Genomic DNA, 25,158 nt, shown 5'->3' with positions numbered 1-25,158 from the left:
GTACTAGGATTGGTACTGTAGTCAGGTATAGAAATATTTGTACTATTAGTACAGGTTGTAAACATGTCAAAAGACTGCGTTACAATACTTGTAACTGGATCGGTTAAATTACAATTAACGACTGAGACAGTACTATCATTCGTACTCTGGTCAATAGGAACATAACCACTATTATTACATGTCATATTAATGTCAATAGACTGAGTTACAACACTTACCGCTAGTTAAAATTTCTGTGGCTATGTAACTTTCGCTTTGGTAACTAAAGTAACTTAATTAATTTTCAGGTACTTAGTCATAACCGTTAAGTATTATTGATAGAAACTATTATGAAAAATTTTCTTTTATATTTGAGTTTTTATCGTTAGCCAGTTTGCCATGCAGGTAGTGTGTTATCATCTAAGTAATAATTGGAATATTATTTAAATATTTGCATTGTAAATTAAGTATTTTGAGCTAGTGTTTCTTTAATAAATGTTTTAGCGTTCCGTACTTAAAAAGGAAAACAAAACTACAAAATTACTTTGTTGTTGGCCATATATTCAGCTGAATATCAAGATACAGTAAGATCTGTATCTCGATGACGTTTACAGTATAGGAATCATCATCCGAGCCGATGGACGACCACTGCTGGACAAAGGCCTCTTACATAGTCTACTAAAGCCGTCACCAGCATCCAGCGGCTCCCTGCAACCCGCTTGATGTCTTCGTTCCACCTAGTGGGGGGGTCCACCAACTCTATTTACCGTTGATCGAGAATTATGAAAACAATTACCTAATAATCTATACTAATATTATAAAGCTGAAGAGTTTGTTTGTTTGGTTTAACGCGCTAATCTCAGGAAGTACCAGACCGATTTGGAAATTTCTTTCACTGTTATAGCCCATTTATCGAGGAAGGCTATAGGCTATATATTATCCCCGTATTCCTACGGGAACGAGACCCACGCGTGTGAATGAAAGTGCCTATGAATCGAATTAAGAGCAGATATTCTTCCACATAGTAGGTATTTATACTCACAACCATACTTTTTTAATTTACTCAGTTTCAATAATAAATGTTAGGTAAGCAAGTACCTATTTCAAAAAATATGAGTCTCGGAAAGACATTAATATAGTGAGTCGATCGCTATTGGTCCGTTTGAAAAAAAAACGCAATATCAGGTAAAAAAAAGAACCACCTAATAAAATAAACATAAAAACAATAACAGCCGCATTTTTCGTATTCCGTAAAGCCGATATTGGTAAAGAAAATCTCAACGGCAAACACACTGGTTAGTAATTTTGATCAGTTAAAATTAACAGTGAATAACTAAATACGTGACTTGAGAATTATCACAATAGTTTGTTGTAATGTTCAAGTATACCCACTAAAATTAGTCAGTCTATGAAGAGCCAGAAGAGCTTTTTTTATTAAGGAATTCGCAAAAGAAAGTTTAGATTTATGCACTTGCCTCCTTGTATACCTCCATTTGCCATTTGCCTGTCCATTACCCGACGATAGGCCTTATCCACTCATATATTTTTTTGTTACCTGAGGCTTCTCCCAGATGAAATGCAGATCCAGGCCTTGTATTGCGGGAATTTGTTGAAGAAGCTTTGCCTCTCCCTAAAGTTGTAATCTCCTGACCAATATTTCACCCAATGTGATATTTGTTCGGCGTTGAAACCGTATTCAAAGGCAACCCCTGCCAGTGGAGGGGTTGATTTCCGGTTGAGCCGTATTTTGAGATCTGCTATCATCTGCGAATTAACAATGCATATTAATTATTAAATCCACAAAGTACTACTTAATCTTGTCTATTACATTTACAAGTAAAGTTTATTTATCGATCTATTAATCTATATACAAACCAGCGGACCCGGTTAATCTTCGCTTTGACTTATGTGCACTTCTTCCCTACTCCTACCCCTACTACTCTACCCCTCCTATTAAATCCATGGAAATGTTAAACGGTGTTCTAAGACGTATGAAACTAATTTTAAGAAGTCAGTATTTCGATAGCTGTGAAAACTGGTCAAGGTATTACTTTAGGATTTTTACAATTAATTCCTTTCTAGCTGTTAGTAACAATTTTTGATGAACTCCTCTCCTCCCAACTTGTATCAATAATCAAGTCATCAAAAATTGTTACTAACCAGCTGCTTTGTACTGTTGTTTAATTAATAGATACACAACTTAACAGCCAGAATGTGGTACTTTATCTTGTTCCGTTTCTCAGAAATTTTGATTTTCAAAATTTTTGTAAATATAAACATCGAGCGTGTAATAAAGATCAAGCTACTCAGGGAAAAATAATTTACACTATAATATGATCAATGTGATTGCATATGTACTTATTTTATTGCTAACCTATTGAGAGAAAAAAACTTTGAAGGGACTGATGGTGCAATTAGTTTGGCCTTGCGTAGATTCTGGACCCCACCATTCACTGGGGTCGGATTACGGTAGAATTTCTGCATTGGTGGTGCTTGCTGCTATCCCAATGACCAGAACGAGGGACACTTTGATGAGGGACCTGACCATCTAAAAGTTTTATACAAAAATGTACAGTAAAAAAATACCTGCTTTAAAACAAATCTTTTGATTTCTACATCTTTAGTTATTATTTAGTGACAAAGACAAAAACGTGTCTTTCTAATGGTAAAAGAATTTTTAAAATCGATTCTGTAGATCTAGAGATTACCCTCTACAATATCATAAACTTTACCTCTTTATAATATTTTTAAGTAACTAACAGACCACCGCGACTTTGTCTGCGTGAAAACCGATTTAAACTTTCTATTTATATTTTCTCATGTTTTGTAAATAATAAATAGTCCTCTAACTCGAAACATGTAAGATTTATATTCAAAAAAATTCAACCCCTTTTTAACCCTTTCGGGGTAAAATTAAAAAAAAATCTTGAATTACATTATTTTTAGTATTCTTATTTGTATTAGTTAATGTAGTAACGCGATCACGAAACATACAAGATTTTTATTTATAAGATAAAGACACGAAGAGGGGTGTAACAAACGATGTGAACAGCTGTTCAAACTTTATTTGAATTGATATTTACTATATAAACAGAAGCAAGTATTTCACCCACTTTGTATAGTTTCATTTTGTAACCTGAGCAGTAAGTAATTTTTAACTAATTTTAATTTTAAAATTAAATCTTTCTGATGGCGTGGAACACTTTGCTTGTTAACCATAATAACCATTCCAAGAAGTGTATTCTAAGTTGACTAAAGACTTGTCTAATGGATAGTTTCGTTCTTGGCTGGTTACCACCCTGTTGGTAATGATAATAAACTTCCAAGTGACTTCACAATAAGATGCATAGATACGTAGAAAACGTGCCACCATTGCAGGTTTCTACATAAGTTAACATGCTTATCGTCACTACAAAATCCAAAAACGTGCTTCTAATCCACCATATCTGGATGAGCTTGCTTCTCAGACTAATTATTGTATAGGACCTGCCTCGCTAGACGTTACTTTTCTGTCAAAGTATATGATCAACGATCTAATGCGATTATAAAAACTGTATCTATAGAATCGATGTTAAATAGTTGTAATCGTATTCGTCGGTTAAAGAACTCCGTAAAAATACGTTTTTGTGTAATTGAATTGTGTAAAAAACGGGCAAAAACTTCTAGTTTAGTATAAGATATTTACCAAATCTAAGCTTGTTTTCCTTAGAAAATGACAGGCAATTTTGTTCGTGACTATGAGTGCGATACAGGTCCTTCTATAATTGGTCTGAGGCTTGTTTACGTCTTTTACTATACTCGATGTCTAATACCTGTATGTGTATACAGATGGCGATGTGTGACGTGACCCGGACCCTCGCCCTGCTGCTGGGAGCTGTTGCACTGGTGCTCGCGCAGGCTCCGAGCCTGCCGCAGCTGGACCCCAACGAGTGGTGGGGGCCAGCCGACAGGCGGGGACAAACCGATGACTCCATAAGGGACTTCCACGTCGAATTCGATGATGAAGTAATTCCATTGAAACTATCACTTACCATACCACAACCTTTTAGAATACCATTATTACTATCTGTCCATCTGACTTATGGGCGACTACGAGTTAATGATTGATGGCCTATGGTCCTCAGGGTACAAAAGGTCTAATTTTTGAATGACTACTTCCCACCATGATGACTGTCAGATGTATAACACACGTATGACCACTACCAGATGTTATTGATAATGACTAGGACAGACGACTCAACGTGCTCTCCATGACACGGGAGTGTACGTTCGTGACACCAAGTTGAGACACCAACTCCGACCTCAACATGGCTTACACTGCAACTTAGTACGGAGATACATTATAACCTGGATTAACACAAAGTCCCCCAATCAAATAAAATACATGATTACCGCCGGGTGTTCTGAAAAAGTAAAATAATTATATTTCAAGATGACCGACTCCAATACAAGACTGTCGCCATTTTTTCATGTTTGACATACATAATTCCTTGACAGATGATCGAGGATCTCCGCGACCGTCTGCTGACTCACCGGCCGCTGACCCCGCCTCTCCAGGGCGTCGGGTTCCGCTACGGCTGCAACACCACCGTGTTACAGCCCTGGGTGGACTACTGGGCGAACGAGTACAACTTCACCCAGCGAGCGGAGTACTTCAACCAGTTCCCGCACTACAAGACCAACATCCAGGGTCTGGATATACACTTCATCCATGTAAAGCCAGATGATTCCAAATGTGCGGTGCGTGTATCTTTTGATTCTACGAAAATCATCATCATCCAATATTGATGGCTCGTTGCATGGCTCAGATCTTCTGTTTCATAGCTTAGCCTCATCGCACTGCTCACATAAGGGATTTCTGTGGAAACGAAGAAATGTATATAAATATGACTACTATGACTACTAAAGAGCAACTAGAGCTGGGCCTAAGGCTAGGCCCAGCTCTAGTTGCTCTTTAGAGGCATAATTTTCAAGGTTCCGTAGCTCAATAGGAAGACACGGAACGTCTGCCAAGAGTTCATGACTCGTTATTTCGGGACTATGTAGAGGTATTAAGTTGAAGTTTAAACAATACTCAGGACTATGGTCCCATGAAATTGTGAAAAAATCAAACTTCTAAGTTTACTAAAAAAAGATACGGCCGTTTTCAAAAACGCATATTTCGACATTCGACTTCGACGCAATTCAATTCCTAAACTATTCGAGAGGAGAGTTCGGACTCTCCCATCGAGGGTTGCACATGTCATGCTTTTTGTCTTTTGCAAAGACTTTCATACAGTTAGTGTTAATTCTACAAAAAAGAGGTAAGAAACGGATCAGTTGCTTTTAACATCAACATTAAGAAGCTAAAGAAACATTCACTGTTATATACAAGATTTCTGAATTAATATTGAAATTTTTCAGGGTGTCTCCGACAAAATAGTTTTGCCGCTGCTACTGCTTCACGGTCGGCCAGGTTCTGTTCGGGAATTCTACGACGCCATCCCTGGATTGAGCTGTCCGTACCAAAAATATCCGTTTGTGTTCGAGATCATTGCACCGAGTTTGCCTGCGTTTGGATTTTCCGATGTAAGTGACATTTCTACCAAAATCACCTCGAACAACTTTGTAAATAATACTACTCTCCTAATCAAAATGTTGGTTAGGCCCACCAATGTTGAGGCAAGTCATCTACACAACTTGTACCTCAGGTGAAATTTCTGCACACTCATTCTGATAATTCGATGGGATGGCACATTGATTGAAGGTTCTAGTTAATGATGCGACTTCCCATTGGAGGAGAGAGATCAAGTGCTCGAGCAATATTCCTGCTCTCTGAACCACTGGGTTATCCTAATACGATGGACTTCTCAACTATAGTGCTGTCCTTTCTACCTGTTCTTATTGTATCTCTTGTAAAGAACTACCTAATAAGTTCATTTTGTTGGCCGAAACCTAAATTTAGTGTTCAGCAAATTAAGCTTATATCAGGAACAACCATGCTGTTAATGGAATAGTCATTCCATTAACAGCTCAGACAGTCGGAGAGCAGTTCTGAGACTTAACCACACAGTTCCAATACAGGTAAAGTCTAAAAGTTAAAATGACAGTGACCGTCGGCAATGGTTTAAAGTGTTAAAGAATCGCAGGAGAGTGCACCACAGTCATCCTAATTTTGGGGTGCTACGGATAATTTATTGAAAGAAAAAAATCTCAATATTTTATAGCATTATCCAGGATTTCAACTGATCAATTGATCTGTAGCCATACCGAGGCATAAACACTTATAAAATATTGTCAAATAAATAGGCACCAGTCAGACGTGGAATGGCGCCACCCCAGATTGCAGTAATCTTCAAAAACCTGATGGCAAGACTCGGCCACGACAAGTTCTACATCCAGGGCGGTGACTGGGGCTCCATCATCGGTAGCGCCATCTCCACACTCTACCCCGACAACGTGCTGGGTTTCCATTCCAACTTGCTGTTGATGCAGGTAAACATTCTTTCCTTAATTCTAGCGTATGCATTATTTTATACTACATAGCCTAATGCTTGCTTTTACGCCAAATGGTAAGCTGTCTATTAATCATTATATGTTTTTCCTAACTACTTACTACTATCCCTAAACGGAAAATATCCATGACAGGCCCGCACACAGCCATTATTATTACATTTTTCTAGGGTACCTTACGACTAAAGTCGTGATACGACTTCAGACAACAATATAGGCGCTACATATATTAGAGTATTAATTACGTACGTAAAAATGTCTCATGTGTATGAAGGACTACATTTATATATATTTTATAAGGCAGCTCATTGTATCAATCTAGAATTCGAGTAGGATTAAGATGGCTATTACTACTAAAAATTAAGAGAACTAAAAGTGACTTGCTGATAACAATCTACGTGTCTCAGCTCGATTGATACGAGTATAGGTATGTTATAATCTAAATACGTACGAGAGATGAGATACATGAAATATGAAAAATGGTATAACGTATTTTGTTTTCAATGCAGAACAGTTGCGCGGAGACCAAAACTTTAGCCAGAGCCATGGTCGCCTCCACGCAGCTGACTTCAGGGGAGGCTGCCAAGATTCCAAATCTCACGAATATAATAGAGGAGACTGGTTACATACATGAACAAGCCACGAAACCAGAAACTCTGGGTAAGCCATGGGAGATACAAAATAACTAAAAATACGAATAGCGCCACATTTTGGTAGAGATCATAATAGTATGTAAAAGTAAGGTTTCTTAAAATTAATTGGAATATTTATATTATTTCACGAGTACAGACGGACAAACATGTTATAGTGTTTTAAAGTAATCTAAAGTTGCAAAAGTGAATGAGAATTGGCAGGATTTTGCCGTCCAGTCGACTCGCACGCCATACGCAGGGACGTTTATAATTGAAACAGCAGAGGTGCGATTCCGCTATTTTATGCTCGTCCATGTAATATTCGCCTTTAAGAAGATTTATTAGAATTAGAATTTTATTTCTACGATGGAAACCAACTATGGTACAGCGCTGTAACTTTACAGTATCTGGGGGCAGATCATGTGGTTCCTGACTCGTATGATTTGTGACGAGACAAAAGTGATTCGGCATCTTCTAGGGTATATTAGTTTATAGTATTTACCCCACGTCTTTATCCACGTGGAACTATACACTACAAATATTAGTCAGAGCGTCATATATTTTGTAAATAATATTTCCTTCGTAGGAATCTATCACGAAATACACAAAATACAAATATAAAATTTGGCAGGGAGGTAATTTAATTTAGTTTATAGTTAGTAAACGTCCGCAAAGAACAGATTTTGCGACAAGGCTGGATTAAAAATGTCAGGGCGGATAAAGTCGCAGGCGTCCGCTAGCATACTACCACTACCACCACCTTTTTTTGAGGGTTGTTTTTGCCAGTTGAGAGAATCGAAAGAATTTTGAAAATTTCATAATTGAATTGTTCATTGCAGGAGCCAGTCTATCGGACTCCGCCGTTGGGTTCCTGTGTTACATGTTGGAGAAGTTCTCCACGGGCACGAAGCTGGAGCACCGCGACCTGCCCGACGGCGGCCTCTCCTACCGCTTCTCCAAGGACGAGCTGCTGGACAACATGATGGCGTACTGGAGCACCAACACCATCACCACTTCCATGAGAATATACGGCGAGTTCTTCAGCAACAAGAATCGCGCCTTGGCCATTGACGAGTAAGACGAGTTATCTACACGCATATTATGAAGAGGAAAAATTTATGTTTTTGCATGTCACATATAAACTCAAAAGCTACTGGGCCGATTTGAAAAATTCTTTCATATGTAACATTTTTTTTTGTTTAGAGTAGTAATTAATTTATCTTGCTTTGCTATTGTCCCTGAAAAACAGAGGATTCCATGCGACAACGTCATCCAGGTCCAACAGAAAACCTTTTACGCACTTCTCATCTCGAAACCGGAGCATCGTTCAGATACGAAAGCTTCGTTAGTTTTTCGCGGATAATGTCAAAGTAGGAAGATATTTGCTAAGTTAACAAAGTATTTTTTCGATAGTTATGTTTATTTAGGAAATTCCAGTTATAATCATTAACATTTATAAAAGTGATGAGAACTTATAGAGACATTTTTGTCGGTCTCCGTGGCGCAGTGGTATGCGCAGTGGATTTACAAAACGGAGGTCCTGGGTTACCTTCTTTCTTCACTTACCATCAGGTGAGACTGTAGTCAAGGGCTAACTTGTAAAGAATAAAAAAAAAAGACTAGCCTGAGCCTGCCAACCCGCATTGGAGCTGCAAGACGGCTCCAAGCTCCAAATCCCTTAAAATAAAGATGGAGATCTCGCTCTGTCAATCAACTAGCCTACTGATAATAATATTCTTCTTTTCATTGTTTAGCTTCCCAACACCAGTGCCAGTGTGGAGCTGCCAAGCTGCCAACGAGTTCCTTGGCATGACCAAGAGCAAGCTAAAGTACCCCCACCTTCGCGGAGTTACCTTACTCGACGATGGAGGTCACTTCTTGGCATTCGAGTTGCCGAAACTTTTCATCGACAATGTCTTCCTTGGGATGCAGGCCATCTTGGATTACCGGAACACAAAAACGGAATTGTAATTGTTGTTTAAAATAAAAAAGAAACAAATGTGAATCGTAAAGTTAATTATTTGTTATTGTCCTCGTAATAACCAATAATAAATGGATCCTTAATAAAGTACCTCCTTACGTCATCAACCAGTTCGTTGGTCGATTAGCTCTCGATACTCATTCAGCCTATACGGCTTCCTCTGAAGTCTAGACTAGATCGCTAGATCCTGGGGTTGAAATCGAACTGTGAAAAACATGTGTACTCTACCGAAATATTCTCAGAAGAAACCCAGAGTCGTAACGTTGATACTGTTACGGATCCTCGCCTAAAACAAAGCCGAAGAGCACGTTAAAGATCCGTATATCTACAGACATTTAGCGTGCCAGACACGTGCCGTGGCAGACAAAATAATATTCTTCTATACAGTGTTTATTAACATGAGTTATATCTATCGTAACGCAGCCGCGCCCGGCCAGTATTCGCGGAAAGAATATTTTGTCTGTGCGGTTCATGTCTGTAGAATCCTTTTCGTGAAAGAAATCTCGCGGCTGAAACCTGAACCTGTGTCTGTAGATATAAACGGACTTTTAGCCGTCGGTCCCAGTCGGTATCTGTTAATGATCGTTAAGTCAAGTAAAAGTAAAGTAAGTTAGTGAAAGTCAAAGATTAGCACCAGTCAACCTGTATAGACGCAACCGATCTATATTATAAAACTATCTTTGGTTTATACCATAGGGTAGTGGGATATACGTATCGGAATTTATGTGCATTACATAAGGGATTTAACTGCTCATTTATTCTACGGAACCCTACACTGCGCGTGGCCCGACACGCACTTGTATGGTTTTTTCACTATCATAGGATTTCTTTATTAGGGAAAGGTTTTTAAAACTACAAAAACTATTTAAAACTATTTGGCTTTAAAGTATTAAGTGACGGGCTAAGTAGATAGCCTACTTGATGGCAAGTGGAAAACCATGGACTATAAATACTTATCAGGGCACGCAAGGAACACATCCTATATACACAATGTTGCTCGTTATTGGTGGATACCACCCGAAGGCATAGGGATTAAGTCAAACTTTCCTTTAATTACACAAGAATCCCAGTCAGAATTACTCCCTCTCAGTCTCACTTCAGAGTAGACTACAGCAATGCTACTTGGCGGCAAAAATAAGCATGGCGGTGTATAATATTCATATAACATGGCGCTTTTTGTAAAACCGAATTTCTTATTTCTTATGATGACATCAAAAACAAATTGTTTCACCATCTACTAAAGATTTTGGGTACCATTGATATGCAATAGGCAATTTTTTATGTTTGTGTCTTCTTTTTTCGATTTGGTACCTTGCCTCGAGGTCACCATCTGTACCTGGATAAGGTTCAGAGGATCTTGCATCCCCGAATCAAATCTTTCAGCCCCTTTCGAGGCTGAAATATCTAAGTCTATGTGTCAATTCGGTTCGTCATTCCAATGGACGCTTAACGCAGACTGTGATGTAGCATTACTGGTGGTGAATTTTATCTTACTTTACGTGTAGAGAGATATATGAAATTGGATAACAAGTTGTTCTTATAGTAGGAGAGCCGAAGACGGGATTTTTGCAGTTACTCGAAAGCGGCAGATGAACTAAAGGGAGTATACCTTGCACGTTGTTCAGTACCACCAAGTATGAGCCCTTAATATTGGCTGGTACGTATATATACGTAATAAGGGCAACCAAAAAAAATAATAACATCAAAAATACTCAACCAACACGTCAGATTAAGATATGGAAGGTGAGTTGTTAGCTAAAAGGTGTGCATTTCGAAAATCTGACGATATGAGTAATGGATATGGTGAGTTGATAGCTAAAAGGTGTGCATTTTGAAAATCTGACTATCTGAGTAATGTAATGGGAGGGTTCTAAAGTGACAAAATAAAACCCTTATATTTCTGTTATCGAGCCACGAACGCGGTTATTTTTTTACTTATTTTGAATGAACTAATCTCCTGAATAATCGCTCATGTTTTCTGTTGATTTCAGTAAGCCAAAGTAATGAAAATTTTCTTTAAAGTCTGTAGTAGGGGTACATTATTATAATTATTGTCAGGCTCTGAGCTATTTAAGGAATAGCTTATGACATCAAGGAAAATGTAGCTTTACAATATCAGTTTTATATGTTCCGCTGACCCTAGACAAGAGTTAAAATGAAATCAAATAAATCAATAACATAAAATTGAAAATTTTGAAAAATCCCCGAATGTCATGATATTATTAATTACACTCTTGATCAAATCGTCAATATTGTCTTTCGGTGCGCTTTCATTTGAGACCCCTCTCTAGTATATCTGCAGACATTCGGTTGTTCTTCCCCACTTTCAACGCCTACAACTTTTAAACGGCTTAACCGATTATCATCAAATATGTCTAAGAACACTCGCCCGTGAGTCACCTTTAATACAAAAAACTACATTAAACTACATTAAAATCGCTTCATCCGTTCGGGAGCTATGGTATCACAGACAGACTGACAGACAGACAGACACATCAAACTTATAACAACGCTCTTTTTGCGTTGAGGGTTAAAAAGAACAACTAAGTACAAAGCTTGATCGTTAGAATTAGTGCAAAATTAAACGGGAGTCGCTAGATGCAGTAAAGAACACTAACAAGATTTCTAGGCAGGGGCGTAGCTACCGCTGTATCAGCCGTATCAATGATATGGGGCCCCCGGACTACAGGGCCTCGTATCCTGTATCTGGTGCTTCCCGAAAAAACAAAAAAATACTGCATATTATAGAGTTTCACCTCAGAAATTACAAAAGTCAAAAGAGCAAACTCGGGTTTGCTCGGGAAAAGCCTAAAAATTTCACGAAATTTGAAAATTATAAATTTAGCTATTTTCTTAATTTATTTCAATGTTCCTACACGTGATAAAAAAATAGTATGTCACAACAAACATTTTGGCACCAATTTTACTGTTTGGTGATAGAGTTGAATAAAAAACTAAAGAGATTTTTCGGGATTGGTCGCTCGTCTATTGGAGCCCCCCAACTAACTTTAATACAGGGCCCCTCTCTAAGACAAGCTACGCCACTGTTTCTAGGGGATGCAGAGATGGAGAGTTTGACACACTAATGATAGGCATTCCTTTCATGCCCTGCCTTCCTTCCAGGAAATGTCCTTCTAGAAGCTTATTGGCTCAGGGTAATGATGATGATAATACGTCATCAACCCATATTCGGCTCACTGCTGAGCTCGAGTCTTCTCTCAGAATGAGAGGGGTTAAGCCAATAGTCCACCACGCTGGCCCAATGCGGATTGGCAGACTTCACACACGCAGAGAATGAAGATAATTCTCTGGTATGCAGGTTTCCTCACGATGTTTTCCTTCACCGATTGAGACACGTGATATTTAATTTCTTAAAATGCACACAACAGCAGTGAGCAGTGATAGCCCAGTGAATATGACCTCTGCCTCCGATTCCGGAGGGTGTGGGTTCGAATCCGGTTCGGGGCATGCACCTCCATGATGATAATACTTGAATTACATTTTAACTACTTTATAAAGACCTTGGAAACATAAGGCTTACATAAGGTGTGACTAATGGAAATATTATAAATACAATGGAATTAAAGTTAAAATAAACACATCTGTGTAAGCGTATGTCGTCTACACACTTGTGATATAATCACAAAAATAATCATTCGTCATATTAATATAAAAGAGCATATACCTATTTAGGAACTAATTTTCATATTCAATTATTTGTTATGAATTCAGTTTAACATCTGAACAAATACCAGTAAATGTATAAATTTTAAATTTGCAAATATACATTGGTATATTTGCATAAGTATTGACTTATACGTGTGTATAGAAACAGCAAATATTCAAGGCTAGCTGTTGTTCCCTAGTTATTCAGCTGAAATACCTAATTAAACAAATGGAATTACAACGTTAGCACAAATTAACGGCCATTTAATATTAAATTATTTTCGAAACTTCGATTTGATACTGGGCTAATTTCAGACTAAGAATATCTGTGTCTATAAAACCCAAGTAAATTGTAGAATGATGATGACGATGCTCTTAACTTAATAATTATTTAATTGATATAACTGCGCTATTATATAAATAGAGTCATTGAGTAATTACTAATTACCTTATTTTTTATAAGTTAGCACTTGATACAATCTCACCAGATGGTAAATGATGATGCAATCTAAGATGGAAGCGGGCCTTTCGGTTTCTTTCGACGACATCGTACCGAAACGCTAAATCGCTTAGCGGTACGTCTTTATCTCCTAATTAAATCACGTCGTGTGTCATTTTTCAGGCTCAAACTTCAAAAAAGTTTGACAATTTCGAGTATTATCAGTTAGGAACAGATTTAATTAAGTGCTTTTATTCGAAAAATTAATAAGTATATATTATAAATAAAATTGACTTGTCTGTCTGTGATTTCAAAATAACTGTGCTTTTTTTCAAGTGCTTAAAGAACACGATTACACGATAATAAAACATATTTAAGCCTTTTTAGGGTTCCGTAGTCCACAAGGAACTTTCATAGTTTCGCCATGTCCGCAGTTTAGCGCAGAGACTATTACTATTATTATTAGAAAGCTGTAAATTACCCTGAGTATGTACATTAAAAATGTAAATATGTGTCGTAAAATAAAATCTTGAAAAATGTTTTTTTTAGGGTTCCTTCCCTACATGCAAAGTGAGGATGAATTTTTTATCGTCTACCCCATGGTGGGGGTAGGTATCGTTATCGGCATTGTTGTGTATTACATTAAGTGCTAACTTAATCTACGGAACCCTAATCTGCACGTGGCCTGACCCGTACTTGGTCGGTTTTTTTCTCTATTCTTGGCTTCTGAAGTAGAGATGTGAGTCTCATCCTTTTTCAACACTAACATTGAGTTGTGTATAAATTTTCTCTGTTGAGCGCCTCATTTATTATACGCTAGTAACATAATAGGGATGATGACAGTTTTTTAAATTGTATATAAATTAAGAGTATGCTAATAGTAAAGCAATTTTGTAAAAGTAACAGGGTATCTGCGATCATTACTTTCGGAGCTACAGGGATTTAAAGGGTCAGATTTGCGACGCTGCCGCGGATCCCTGAAAAACGCCCCATACAAAATGGTACGCACTTATGACGTCGTAGGCCATTAATGATCGTTAGATTTGTATGGGCGTTTAAACAAAATTACTAATATCATTGTTATTTCTGCGTTTATGTTTATAGTTCATATATTAAAAAATGTCACATTTACTGTAAGGAAGTTAAAACTGTATGAATTTTCATCTAATTACGATAAAATATTTTTAATAGATTTTGAACTTTTATAATCTTATTTATTTTGCAAATATCCAGTCAATCTTTGCTTTTTATGTATAAATTAGTTAACATTGACCTTATTTACCCGAATGTATCATTAAAATCAATATATTCAAACCTAGTCATCATCCCCATTATCTAACAGTATTTAATATCATTAACTCGCCCTGAGGACTCATTACCTGCATCAGAGAAGAGATTATCCATTTTGTACAACTTAAAAGTATAATTCCTTATCTAGTTAAAAACTTTGTACACGCCACAGCTTTCTCAGTAAGCCGTAGGCAACAGCTTGTAGGTACATATACACAATTTATTACACAGCTGAAAATTTGGGAAAATGAACAACAGTCTTTGATACTTTTCTAAATTTTCAGCTGTGTTTGAAGAAGAAGTTTGTACAATCGAAAAGATAAACATTTAGTTTTCTGATATTACCAAGGTCAAATTTCTTACCTCTGAAGTCACCATGTCAGTTTTAAAATTTTAGTCCGCCAAGTCGAGCAAAAAATCATTTTACCCCTCCCTCTATAACTTCGTTGTCGATGAAACCAGAAGCCTGAATTTTCAGAACCAAAGCATGCATTGTCTAGACACGATCTATTTTAATTGAAATTAAACGAATAGATTATGAGTAATAACTAGTCACAGTTTCTTAATTTTGTCAATCACGGACTGATCATCAAAACTCTTCCAGCAGACATAGAAACTTCAAATTTAGAATACAATATAGTGATAAATGTATAAATCAAGGAAAAATTTATTGGGAAAGAATACAATAACAAACTTAAGCAAACTTATCCTAATAACTATACAAATCATGCCCACGTGGAATGGTGGCAAGAATACTGGCTGCTACCTGATCCTTATCCCAGTCGTGGCAACTAGCCGCGGTAAAATGATTCGGTGAAATTTTTTGCACTGCGACTCCATAGCGGTGAACTTTTTGAGCAAGAAGAAGATGAAGAGTCATAAAAATGTTTTTGTTTAAGAAACGTATACTTATTATTATTTAACCAATAATTTAATTTATTCTTTATTTATACATCTAATTATCATTTCCATATACTTGTATACAAACATGTAGAACTGTATATGAACTTAAACAAAACAAAAATATTGAGAAATGGACAAAAAGGAAAAAATAATGCTAAACGGTGCTGAACTTGAGTATGTAGCAGTACGTATACTTAGGAAAACAAGTATCATTTCCTGAAACAAATAACGAAGACGAAGTCCACAGCAGAGTCACGTGTAGCTGGAATAAATATTGGGCCCACAAGGAAATGCTCAAAGGTAACTACGACCTAAGCTTGAAAAAGATTATCATGGACACTTGTATTTGCATGCACCTATGGCTCTCAAACATGGACGTTTACAAACAAGATAAGTAACAAAATTAAAACATGTCAGCGAGCAATGGAGAGAAGCATGCTACATTTAAGGAAAAACCAAAAGATAAAAAGCCATGATATACGAAAAAAGACAAAATTGACAGATGTGTTACACCAAGCTCTGAAACTAAAATGGAGCTAAGCCGGCCATGTAGCGAGATGTTCAGACCAGCGTTGGACTTTTAAAAGCACGAAATGGACTGGTCCACAAGGAACACGAAACGTGGACATACCACGGAAGCTATGAGCAGATGACATTATCTCGATAGCGGGGATAAATTTGATTAAAATAGCGCAGAAAAGAGATTTGAGGAGGCCTATACCCAATTAAAGGGATTCCTGTAATAATAAAAAATAAAAATTAACACAAATATTTATGATCACTATTTACTATTACTAACATAGCTTAGGTAAACACTTCAAAATATATTGTAATAAGGTTTACAGGAAATAAAGAGGCTTTATTCAAAACACACCTAAGTACTCGAAAATGTTTGAGTCTCATCTTGCATTACCATTGCATACAAAATTCAAAATTCGTTGATTTCGAGAAGTTTATAAGCACTTTGGAACGTCAAGTATGACTATTTGTAAAGACTAGCACTGGATCAGAAGGCAGGTTCTGCTGAGAAGAGTAGGTTGCTAATTTTAGCTTGAAAAAATACAATTATTTCAACTGTTTAAACATTGTTTCAGTGGTATAAATGAGACTGATAAATTGTATTCTCGTACGTTTTTTTAATTGGACTCCGCGGTGAGTGGTTTTGCATTATTTAAAATTTTTGACATATTTTTTTAGTAATTAGCATATTCAGTATTCAGCATGTAGCATGTAGCATGTAGGTTTTATACCCTACAGCGTCAAAAGGAGGGTAAAGCGTATGTATGTATGTCCATTTCTTTGGCACGCCCTACAGCCCAAACGGCTGGACGGTTTTTAACATATGAGTTCAACAGAACTGTGGTAATGACCTAGGCTATATTAATTTTCAAAATGGCGTCTGAAAATTAAAAAGTGGTGGGGGGTGGGTTTTATTTTTAGGGTTCGGAAAAATACGGAATCCTTACAGTATCACTTGGTTTTCCGTCTGTCTGTCTATCACTCTGTCAAGAATTAATCTCTCATTAATACTTGTATTAGTATAGAATATGTAGTTAATTTATGGCATACCTGTACTGTTTTTAGATGATAAAATTAAAGGCGGTAGGGTTCCTCGTCATCGGGGTAGCAGCATGGGTATCTTCCGCAGACGTGATGGGACCACCGAAACTGGATCCTAATGAGTGGTGGGGTCCAGAGGAACTCAAGTCTTCATGTGCAAATGATTCATCCATCAGGCCGGTCCGGGTTAGGTTCTATCCAGAGGTACGTATATTCTTAAAAAAAATATTGGAATATAATTGTGTTCATAGTTAGCGACCATGTTGTTGTAGTATTTTTGCGTGATCGAATGGAACAGAAGCGAACATTAGCAGAAGAACTACAGTGACAATAGGCAGGTCACATAGTTCAAAGAGCTGATAAGACGTTAGGGTCTCAGGGTACTCGAATGGCGACCACAAACCCGAAAATGCAATGGTGAACCAAGCGGGTATGATGGAGTCACTGGATGTTTTTGGACTGAAGAACGTTGTATTTGGACGTCTGTACAAGAGGCCTATGTCCAGCAGTGGACATCGATCGGCTGATGATGACGATGATGTTTAAGTATTAGATATACATAATTAATGATTATCTAAAATGTAACTTTTAAAATGTCAAAAAGTTAAATTCACTAGGTTAATCTAATGCAATTCTTAGCAATTTCTTCAATAATTTCTAGATGATACGTGATCTGAAAAGTCGTATCCGTCGTCATTTTCAAAGAAACTCTCGTACAAACTTCCCACCTGTGAAGGATGCGAAGTTTAACTATGGCTTCAGCACCACTCAGTTGGACTCCTGGATGAAATACTGGTTAGAAGATTACGACTTTGAGCAGAGAGAAGAGTTCTTCAACCAATACCAGCATTACAAAACTATGATCCAGGGTCTGGATATACACTTCCTCTGGATTAAACCTCAGGTAGGTGTAGACTTGAACATTTGCAATTGACCAACGGACTGGGCGCGGCGGCGGTGAAAGCACGGAAGCGGCAAAAGGTACTAAAATACAGTGGTATCGGCTTCAAATATGACTTTTTCCCATTTAGCGTCGAGACGCTAGATCCGTGGGGCAGGAGCATCCAGACTCTCCACGAGGAGATCAGCAAACGCCTCAGGGAGGCAATAGACGACCTACGAGCTGGTAGCGTTCTGCCCCAAAGAATTGAAAAAATCAATGGTAATTCAGCGTAGGAATGCTGATTGCTGCTTGCGTGATCGGCACGGTCAGCACCTTACCAAGGGCGCCTTTTGAAATGTATTTTTAAGTCTTACTTTTAGAAATGTTATAGACATTCAAAGTAATGTCCTCCAAGTATTAAAATTATTTTTATTAATATGACGTCAGCCTTTGATTTGGAGGGCGTAGGGTCGCATCCGGTCCGGAGCTTGTACCTCTAACTTTTCAGTTATTTGCATTTTAAGACTTGCTTCAAACGGTGAAGAAAAAACATCGTGAGGAAACCTGCATATCTGAGTATTTTCTTAATCCTATTCGTGTGTTGTTGACTATTAGTCTAACCCCTCTCCATTTGAGAGGAGACTCGTTCTCAACAGTGAATATGGGTTGTTAATGATGACGATGATGATCCTCGACTAAGTCAATGTTTTTTAACACTTGAACTTTTCAGGTACCCGAAGGAGTGAAGGTAATACCTCTCATGCTGTTACACGGTTGGCCGGGCTCCTTCCGCGAGTTCTACAAAGCCATTCCCTTATTAACCCAGCAAAGCGAAGGCCGTGACTATGCATTGGAACTTATTATTCCAAGCTTACCAGGATTTGGATATTCTGATGTACGTAATATTTTAAGAGACTATTGTTTTCGATTATTATAGCTGAGAGCTCAGGTTGTGGACTTTGGGCTTCAAAGCTATTCCTTAAATCAATCATTCAGAAAAAAATAAATTTACTTTGCACTTACACTAAAGAACTAAATTCACCGACATAGCTCAAACAGTCGCGAAGTTGAAGTGGCAATAAGAGCACATAGTTCGAAGATAGACGCTGAGGTCCCAAGGTGCTGGAATTGCGACCCCGCACTAGAAAGCGCAGTGTTGATCGACTTCCAACCAGGTGACGACATCAAGCGAGTCGCAGGGATTCGCTAAATGCGGGCGTCTCAGGCTCGTGATTGGAACGCACTTGTGAACGATGTGTGTAGGGTTAAAGGATCATTTAACCCTACACACAACGGTTGATTCAAGGCGTAATTTAGGGTCGACCATACCCCCTATTGATAAAATTATTGAATGTGTGCAGACACCTGGTGACAAAAAATATTTGATTAATGGAAGGTCCACTGTTTGTCGCTGTTTTTTCAATACTTACTCGTTTTCAGGCACCAGTTCGTTCGGGCATGGGAAATGCTCACATTGGAGTTGTTTTGAAGAACTTGATGAGCAGGCTCGGCCATGAGAAGTTCTACCTCCAGGGTGGAGACTGGGGATCCCTCATCTCCAGCACCATTGCCACCATGTACCAGGATGACGTATTGGGATACATTTCCAACATGATGTTTGTACTGGTACGCATATAACAAGAATTTGTTATATTTGTTTATTACTAGCGGAGTATACTCTTCTTCTCAACTGCTTAGTTTCTGCTCGTAGGAATTCGGAGATAAAATATAATCATAATAAACGAAAAAATCGGTCCAGCTGTTTAGCCTATAAAGCAAAAATTTGCATGGTTCTTACAAACAATCTCAAAGTCTCTTCTTTCATCATTAAATCTATATAATAATAATAATAATAATTCATTTATTCATAAGAAAGTACAGAAGGTTTACAGAACAAGCTATAGACATACATACTTTCTACCTTGACAGGTGTATGAATATTAAAAGTAATATTATACTAAATAATCATTCTATATACCAACTGTGCCAAGTATTTGTTTTTGTTAATATCTGCTGAGTGGTCCTGTTGTCCTGGTACAAAAATTTTCGTCGGTCAGTGAAGATTATTTAACTAATAGGTACAACACTTTCTGATGTCTGATAGCTTATTTACTAGTTTTGTCTTTGTCATTTGACATAAAGTGAGAAAGTGACGAAACTTACGGTAAGACTGTACTCACCAGATGGTCGTGAACAGTTCCCTGATATTGTTGTTGCCAACAGAACACTTGCACCGAAGTGAGCACTCTCGCGGGCGCCGCCGCCACCGCCGCTGGACCCCCTGACAGACTCAACCCGATGACAATCATCATAGAGGAGAGCGGGTACACACTTCTACAGTCCACTAAACCTGACACTGTTGGTAAGTTATCCATACATACTTAATAGTTTACCATTTTAGAGAGGTAAAGTTTGTAGTATTGTAGGGTACAAATCTCCTGTTCTACTAAACTGATTTCGAAAATTATTTTACAACTAGAAGACCACGTTATTTGTGTGTGCCATAGACAATATTTTGAACAATTTCACCACCATCAAATCATCGTTAAAAAACCTAACTATACCTCGACTTAGATATTCTCGATATCATGAATTCAATCTGGAAGCAAGAGAGCACAAGACTAGCTTAGGATAGAAAAGAATAGATAGATGTCTGTCAGTCACGTTAATACTTGTAAACGATTTATTAAGAAGCATATGTGATCCTACTAGAGAAGCTTTGGATACTCATTATAATCCTGAATATTAATTGATATCATATTTCCCATTGTTTACATAATCCCTACTAATATTATAAATGCGAAAGAAACTCTTTCTGTCTGTCTGTTACGCTTTCCCGCTTAAACCTCTCAACCGATTTTGATGAAATTTGGCACAGACAATCTTTAGACCCTGAGACATAGGCTATCTTTTATTGCGAAAACAAAGGGATGGAGAGGTTGAAATAGAGGTTGAAAGTTTGTATGGGATTTCTTAATTTTAAAAGATAAAACCATAAAACTTTATATTTAAGCACTTGATAAGACATAATTAAACATTTTTTCTAGCGTTTTTGAAATTTTGACCTGTGAGAGGATGAAATAGGGGTTGAAAGTTTATATCGATTTTCACGCGGACGAAGTCACGGGCGACCGCTTTTATATTTCACTATGTAACTTGTTTCTATTATGTTATCTTGTGTGCAATAAATTTTTTATTCTTCTTTATCTTTTTAGGAATCGCCCTCGCAGATTCGCCCATAGGCCTGTTCGCGTGGATAGCGGAGAAGTTCTCCACCTGGACTCGCATAGCTCACCGCGAGCTGGAGGACGGCGGCCTGGGCTTCCGTTTCACCAAGGACGAGATTCTGGACAACGTCATGGTGTACTGGACCAGCAACTGTATCACGCCATCGATGAGACTCGACGCCGAAAACTTCAGCTACAAATACCGAGCCCTAGGAATTGATGGGTAGGACCATTGTTCTGGTTATCTGTAATCTTGGATGTTTACACATACTTGTAGTAAAAAAATACAAGAGAGCTTTAGACCAGCTAAACAAATCAATTTTTTTTCCAGGTACTCCTCCAAAGTACCAGCTTGGGGCATTAAAGCCAAGCACGAAATCTTTGCGCAACCTCCTAACACTCTCAAGTACCCCAATATGGTGGGATACTCGGAATTGGAAGACGGCGGACATTTCCTGGCGTTTGAGCTTGCAGAGCTGTTCACCAAAACTGTCTTAAATGCGATTGACAATATCATTGTATACCATCGCAAAAACAAAACAGAGTTGTAATGATTGCAATATGTAAACATTTATGAATTATATGTTTTTTTTTTCATTTTAATAATACTAATCCCAAGCTTCCTAAGCTTCTATACCTATAAATACATCAATACATACCTGTTAATTAAATTTCATTCTGTGATTTTAAATTAAACTATTTTTATTTCTTAAGTTACACGATACCACGATAATTATATTATTGAGCAACATATAGTCTAATTTATATCCTGAAAAATAGTTCCCGAGGGATTTGTGAAAACTGAATTCACGAAGACCTCACACTCATCATGGTCATCACAAAAACCACTTGACGTACAAAGTAAAAATTTGGCAGAGAGGTAGTTCATAAAAAGTGGACCGTGGAGGACAGGAATCATCTCATCACCAAACTCCGCTATGGGGAAGGCACCATCATGAAGACGAAACAACCACTATATGTCAACATTAACATATTATTTCTATTTGTCGTATAGAAACCTAGTTAAATATCAAAAAAAAAAATATTATTCAAAATTTTAGTGTTTATGTTTGCCAAATAAAAATCTTTCTTTCTTAGAGCTGATTTGATCGAGCTAGGTTTAGTTTTCAGACTAAAAATCAAAAATTAACGATAAAGTAGTCTATTTGGGATTTTATACCGATACCTACCTATTTATGGATTCCACAGCTTTATTTATGGAGAATGAAATAAGTAGGTAGTAGAAACCTATATTTTCTCTAGTTACTATTAGCCTTTACTTCTTTCAGCGATTGACGCCTCTTCTTCTTTTTGTTAGTGATCTTCCGCAAAGTAACCTGCATCTATTCATACTAATATTATAAATGTGAAAGTGTGTGTGTCTGTCTGTCTGTTTGTTTGTCTTTCACGGCAAGCATTTTTTAAGTAGAGATAGTTGAAAGGATGGAGAGTGATATAGGCTACTTTTTGTCTCTTTACTTAAGTGGGGGGCCACTTCAGGATCTAGCTTAGTTTACACTATTGCAGCTTGTATTTTGTAATTATCTATACTTACTAAAATTGGAGAAGATAAAATTAATTTATGAATATATGTATAAAAAAACGTATAAATTCAAATACTACTGGACCGATTAAAAAAAATCTTTCAGCAAGAAAGCTACATTATCAAGAAACCTGAGGTTCTGCTAGTTCTTTATATCCGGATAGCCTGGAGTAATTTGCTAGCTCGGATCAATTTGCGAATTGATAATATTTAAACAAGGTAATACAGCAAAATCGCATTGTCAGTAGTTAAAATCAGACAGTCTTTTTTTTTTTGGTTAACGATAATAATAATTTAATCATAGATTTTTAGATAGAGTGTAGTCGCAGGATTCTTAAGAAGTTTTATGTGCCCCGAAATGGGAGCCCTTGACGCATCGCTACGCTACGATGAGTACGCTTGTGTGCGTGTCGGCGAGTGTAATTAGCTTAGCTCCGACGCTTCCATAGTTCCATAGTCACAGAAATGGCTTATGTTTGGAGTGAAAAAATGTTAGGTGTTGCGGGTCTATAGTTTATAAGTCTAAGAATTTAATATGATCACCCCGCCAATCCTTACTGAAGCAGCGCGGTGGAGTTGATTTGGAGACCCATATCCACACATCTTCTGTAAAGAGGAAGGTCTGACCCTGTAGATACCTAATCTCCTATAGCCCAATGCAGATTGGCAGACTGCACACATGTAGAGAATAACAAAAAATCTCAGGTATGCAGCTTTCCTTACGATTTTTTACCTTCGCCATTTGAAACGTGATATTCAATTTCTTAAAATGCACATAACTGAAAAATTGGATGTGCAATGTGCATGCTTTAAACCTACGCCCGATCCACTGGGCTATCACGGCTATTCTGTACCGCCTGTGAAGTTTTCCTCAAAGAAACGAGCAGAATAAAATTAACTTTATAGAAGTTTGTGGAAACATGCGGTCACTATCTGGCGTACGGTTGCCCGATATTTTCCACAGACGTTTTCCAAGCATTTGTAAAACTCCATGCGACCAGAAAATTTGCTAGGTACACTTTATTACCTTGCCTAAAACTTTCTTTCTTTTAACTAACTTTTCTTGTTACACAGAAATGTAACTTGTACTTTGAAATCTTATTAAATAAAAAAATACAACCGACTTCAAAATTATAAAAATGTTTTTACTAAACTAAAAAGCGAAAAATAACATCGAATGTGCTACCTTCTCAGTTTGCTCAGTGCGGTCAGTTTGAAGGCATTACTAAGTTAGTGATGTATTAATTAAAGCAGTTTCTTCCGTTTAAATCCTAAATTTTTTTTAATGTATGTAGTTTGGAAGTCCATGCAAGAGGCCTATGTCCAGCAGTAGACGTTCATCAGCTGTCGATGATGATAATGATGATGTTAGGCCAGCGCCTAGCTGCAATCACACCGGACGGTAAGCAGCCACAGCTTCTGGTAAAACTTTCTTGTCTAGAAGGTGCCTATTCACTTTTGATTCTAAGATACTCACGTTGGTGGTAAGGAAACCCAGTTTTTTGATATTTCCAAGCTTCAATAGGTGAAACTATAAAAATTAGGTTACCTATACCTATAAGATACTTCAGACGTTTCAATATCTATAAATATAAAAATGAATGTTCCAATATTATTATTGGTAAAAAAATCATTATTACTTAGACCATAAATAAATAAATTTAATAAATGCATATATCCCTTGGTCACGCCATCACGCGTGAATGGCTAGACCAATTTCTCTATTTTTTTCTGTTTTTTATTGTCAGAAAAAGTAAACAGAAAAAAATAAAAGGGGTGGGTAGAGTTAGGTTAGGGGTAGGTGAAAGTTTTCATCGAGTTTCAGGCGGGCGAAGTCGCGGGCGTCCGCTAGTAAGTCAATAAAAATGATAATTCTTATTAAATGACTATAGCAGATGCCGCGCGGTTTCACCCGCGTGGTTCCTATTCCTGTAGGAATACGGAGATAATATATAGCCTATAGCAATCAGGGATAGTGTAGCTTTCCAACAAATAAATAATTTTACAAATCGGTTCAGTAGATTCAGAGCCTATTCATTGCAAACAAACAAACAATCAAATCTTTCCTCTCTATGAAGTATAGATTAGTTTCCTATATTATCGTTAAGCCGTCGATCCCGGTCATTATCATTAGCATCTGATAGCATCATCATTATCATCCTAAACCCGCAAACCCACCTTGAAGCAACATGGTGGGTCTAAGTGCAACATCCCTTTTTAAAAGGAAAAAAGGCAAAAAAATTTAACATTTTTGCCTTTTTTCTTGTTCTTAGCAAATGGAGTGCAATGCCAAATTATTAAAATACAAAATTTTACAAAAATCATTAAAATCCGTTACTAACTGGATTCCTTCGTTTATCGTTAAATGCGGCTTTGATGCCTCCAGTGTGTGTAACAATAGTAATTTAGTATTCGTGAGCTCGTACTGAGTGACAACTGTTCAAACAATTGTTTAATGTTTACAGGGTAACATTTTGAGATACATCATCTAAGAAAAAAATTAAACTGTCACGGTTTGTTTTTATTATTTTCATAAAAAATCGTTCCGAGCCATACTAATTGA

General features: G+C 37.3%; 2 protein-coding genes across 2 annotated transcripts; both read left to right on the top strand.

Annotated features, from left to right (window-relative positions):
* Positions 1–4,476: 4,476 nt before the first annotated feature.
* On the top strand, positions 4,477–9,089 carry LOC112052003 (juvenile hormone epoxide hydrolase-like). The gene is made up of 6 exons (XM_024090888.2): positions 4,477–4,719; positions 5,383–5,547; positions 6,268–6,453; positions 6,981–7,131; positions 7,943–8,177; positions 8,858–9,089. The coding sequence occupies exons 1-6, from the start codon at positions 4,477–4,479 to the stop codon at positions 9,072–9,074; spliced, it is 1,197 nt and encodes a 398-aa protein (XP_023946656.2). The 3' UTR covers positions 9,075–9,089.
* Positions 9,090–10,878: 1,789 nt separating this feature from the next.
* LOC112052002 (juvenile hormone epoxide hydrolase-like) lies at positions 10,879–21,603 on the top strand. Its single transcript, XM_052884911.1, has 8 exons — positions 10,879–10,887; positions 16,967–17,146; positions 17,604–17,846; positions 18,556–18,720; positions 19,266–19,451; positions 20,049–20,187; positions 21,041–21,275; positions 21,384–21,603. Exons 1-8 carry the CDS (start codon positions 10,879–10,881, stop codon positions 21,601–21,603), a joined length of 1,377 nt encoding a protein of 458 aa, XP_052740871.1.
* The last annotated feature ends 3,555 nt before the right edge of the window (positions 21,604–25,158 follow it).

This window comes from Bicyclus anynana, chromosome 2 (genome assembly GCF_947172395.1).
Source record: "Bicyclus anynana chromosome 2, ilBicAnyn1.1, whole genome shotgun sequence".
NCBI lineage: Eukaryota > Metazoa > Arthropoda > Insecta > Lepidoptera > Nymphalidae > Bicyclus > Bicyclus anynana.
The sequence above is the reverse complement of the archived record's forward strand: the minus strand, read 5'-3'. Positions and strand labels throughout refer to the sequence as shown.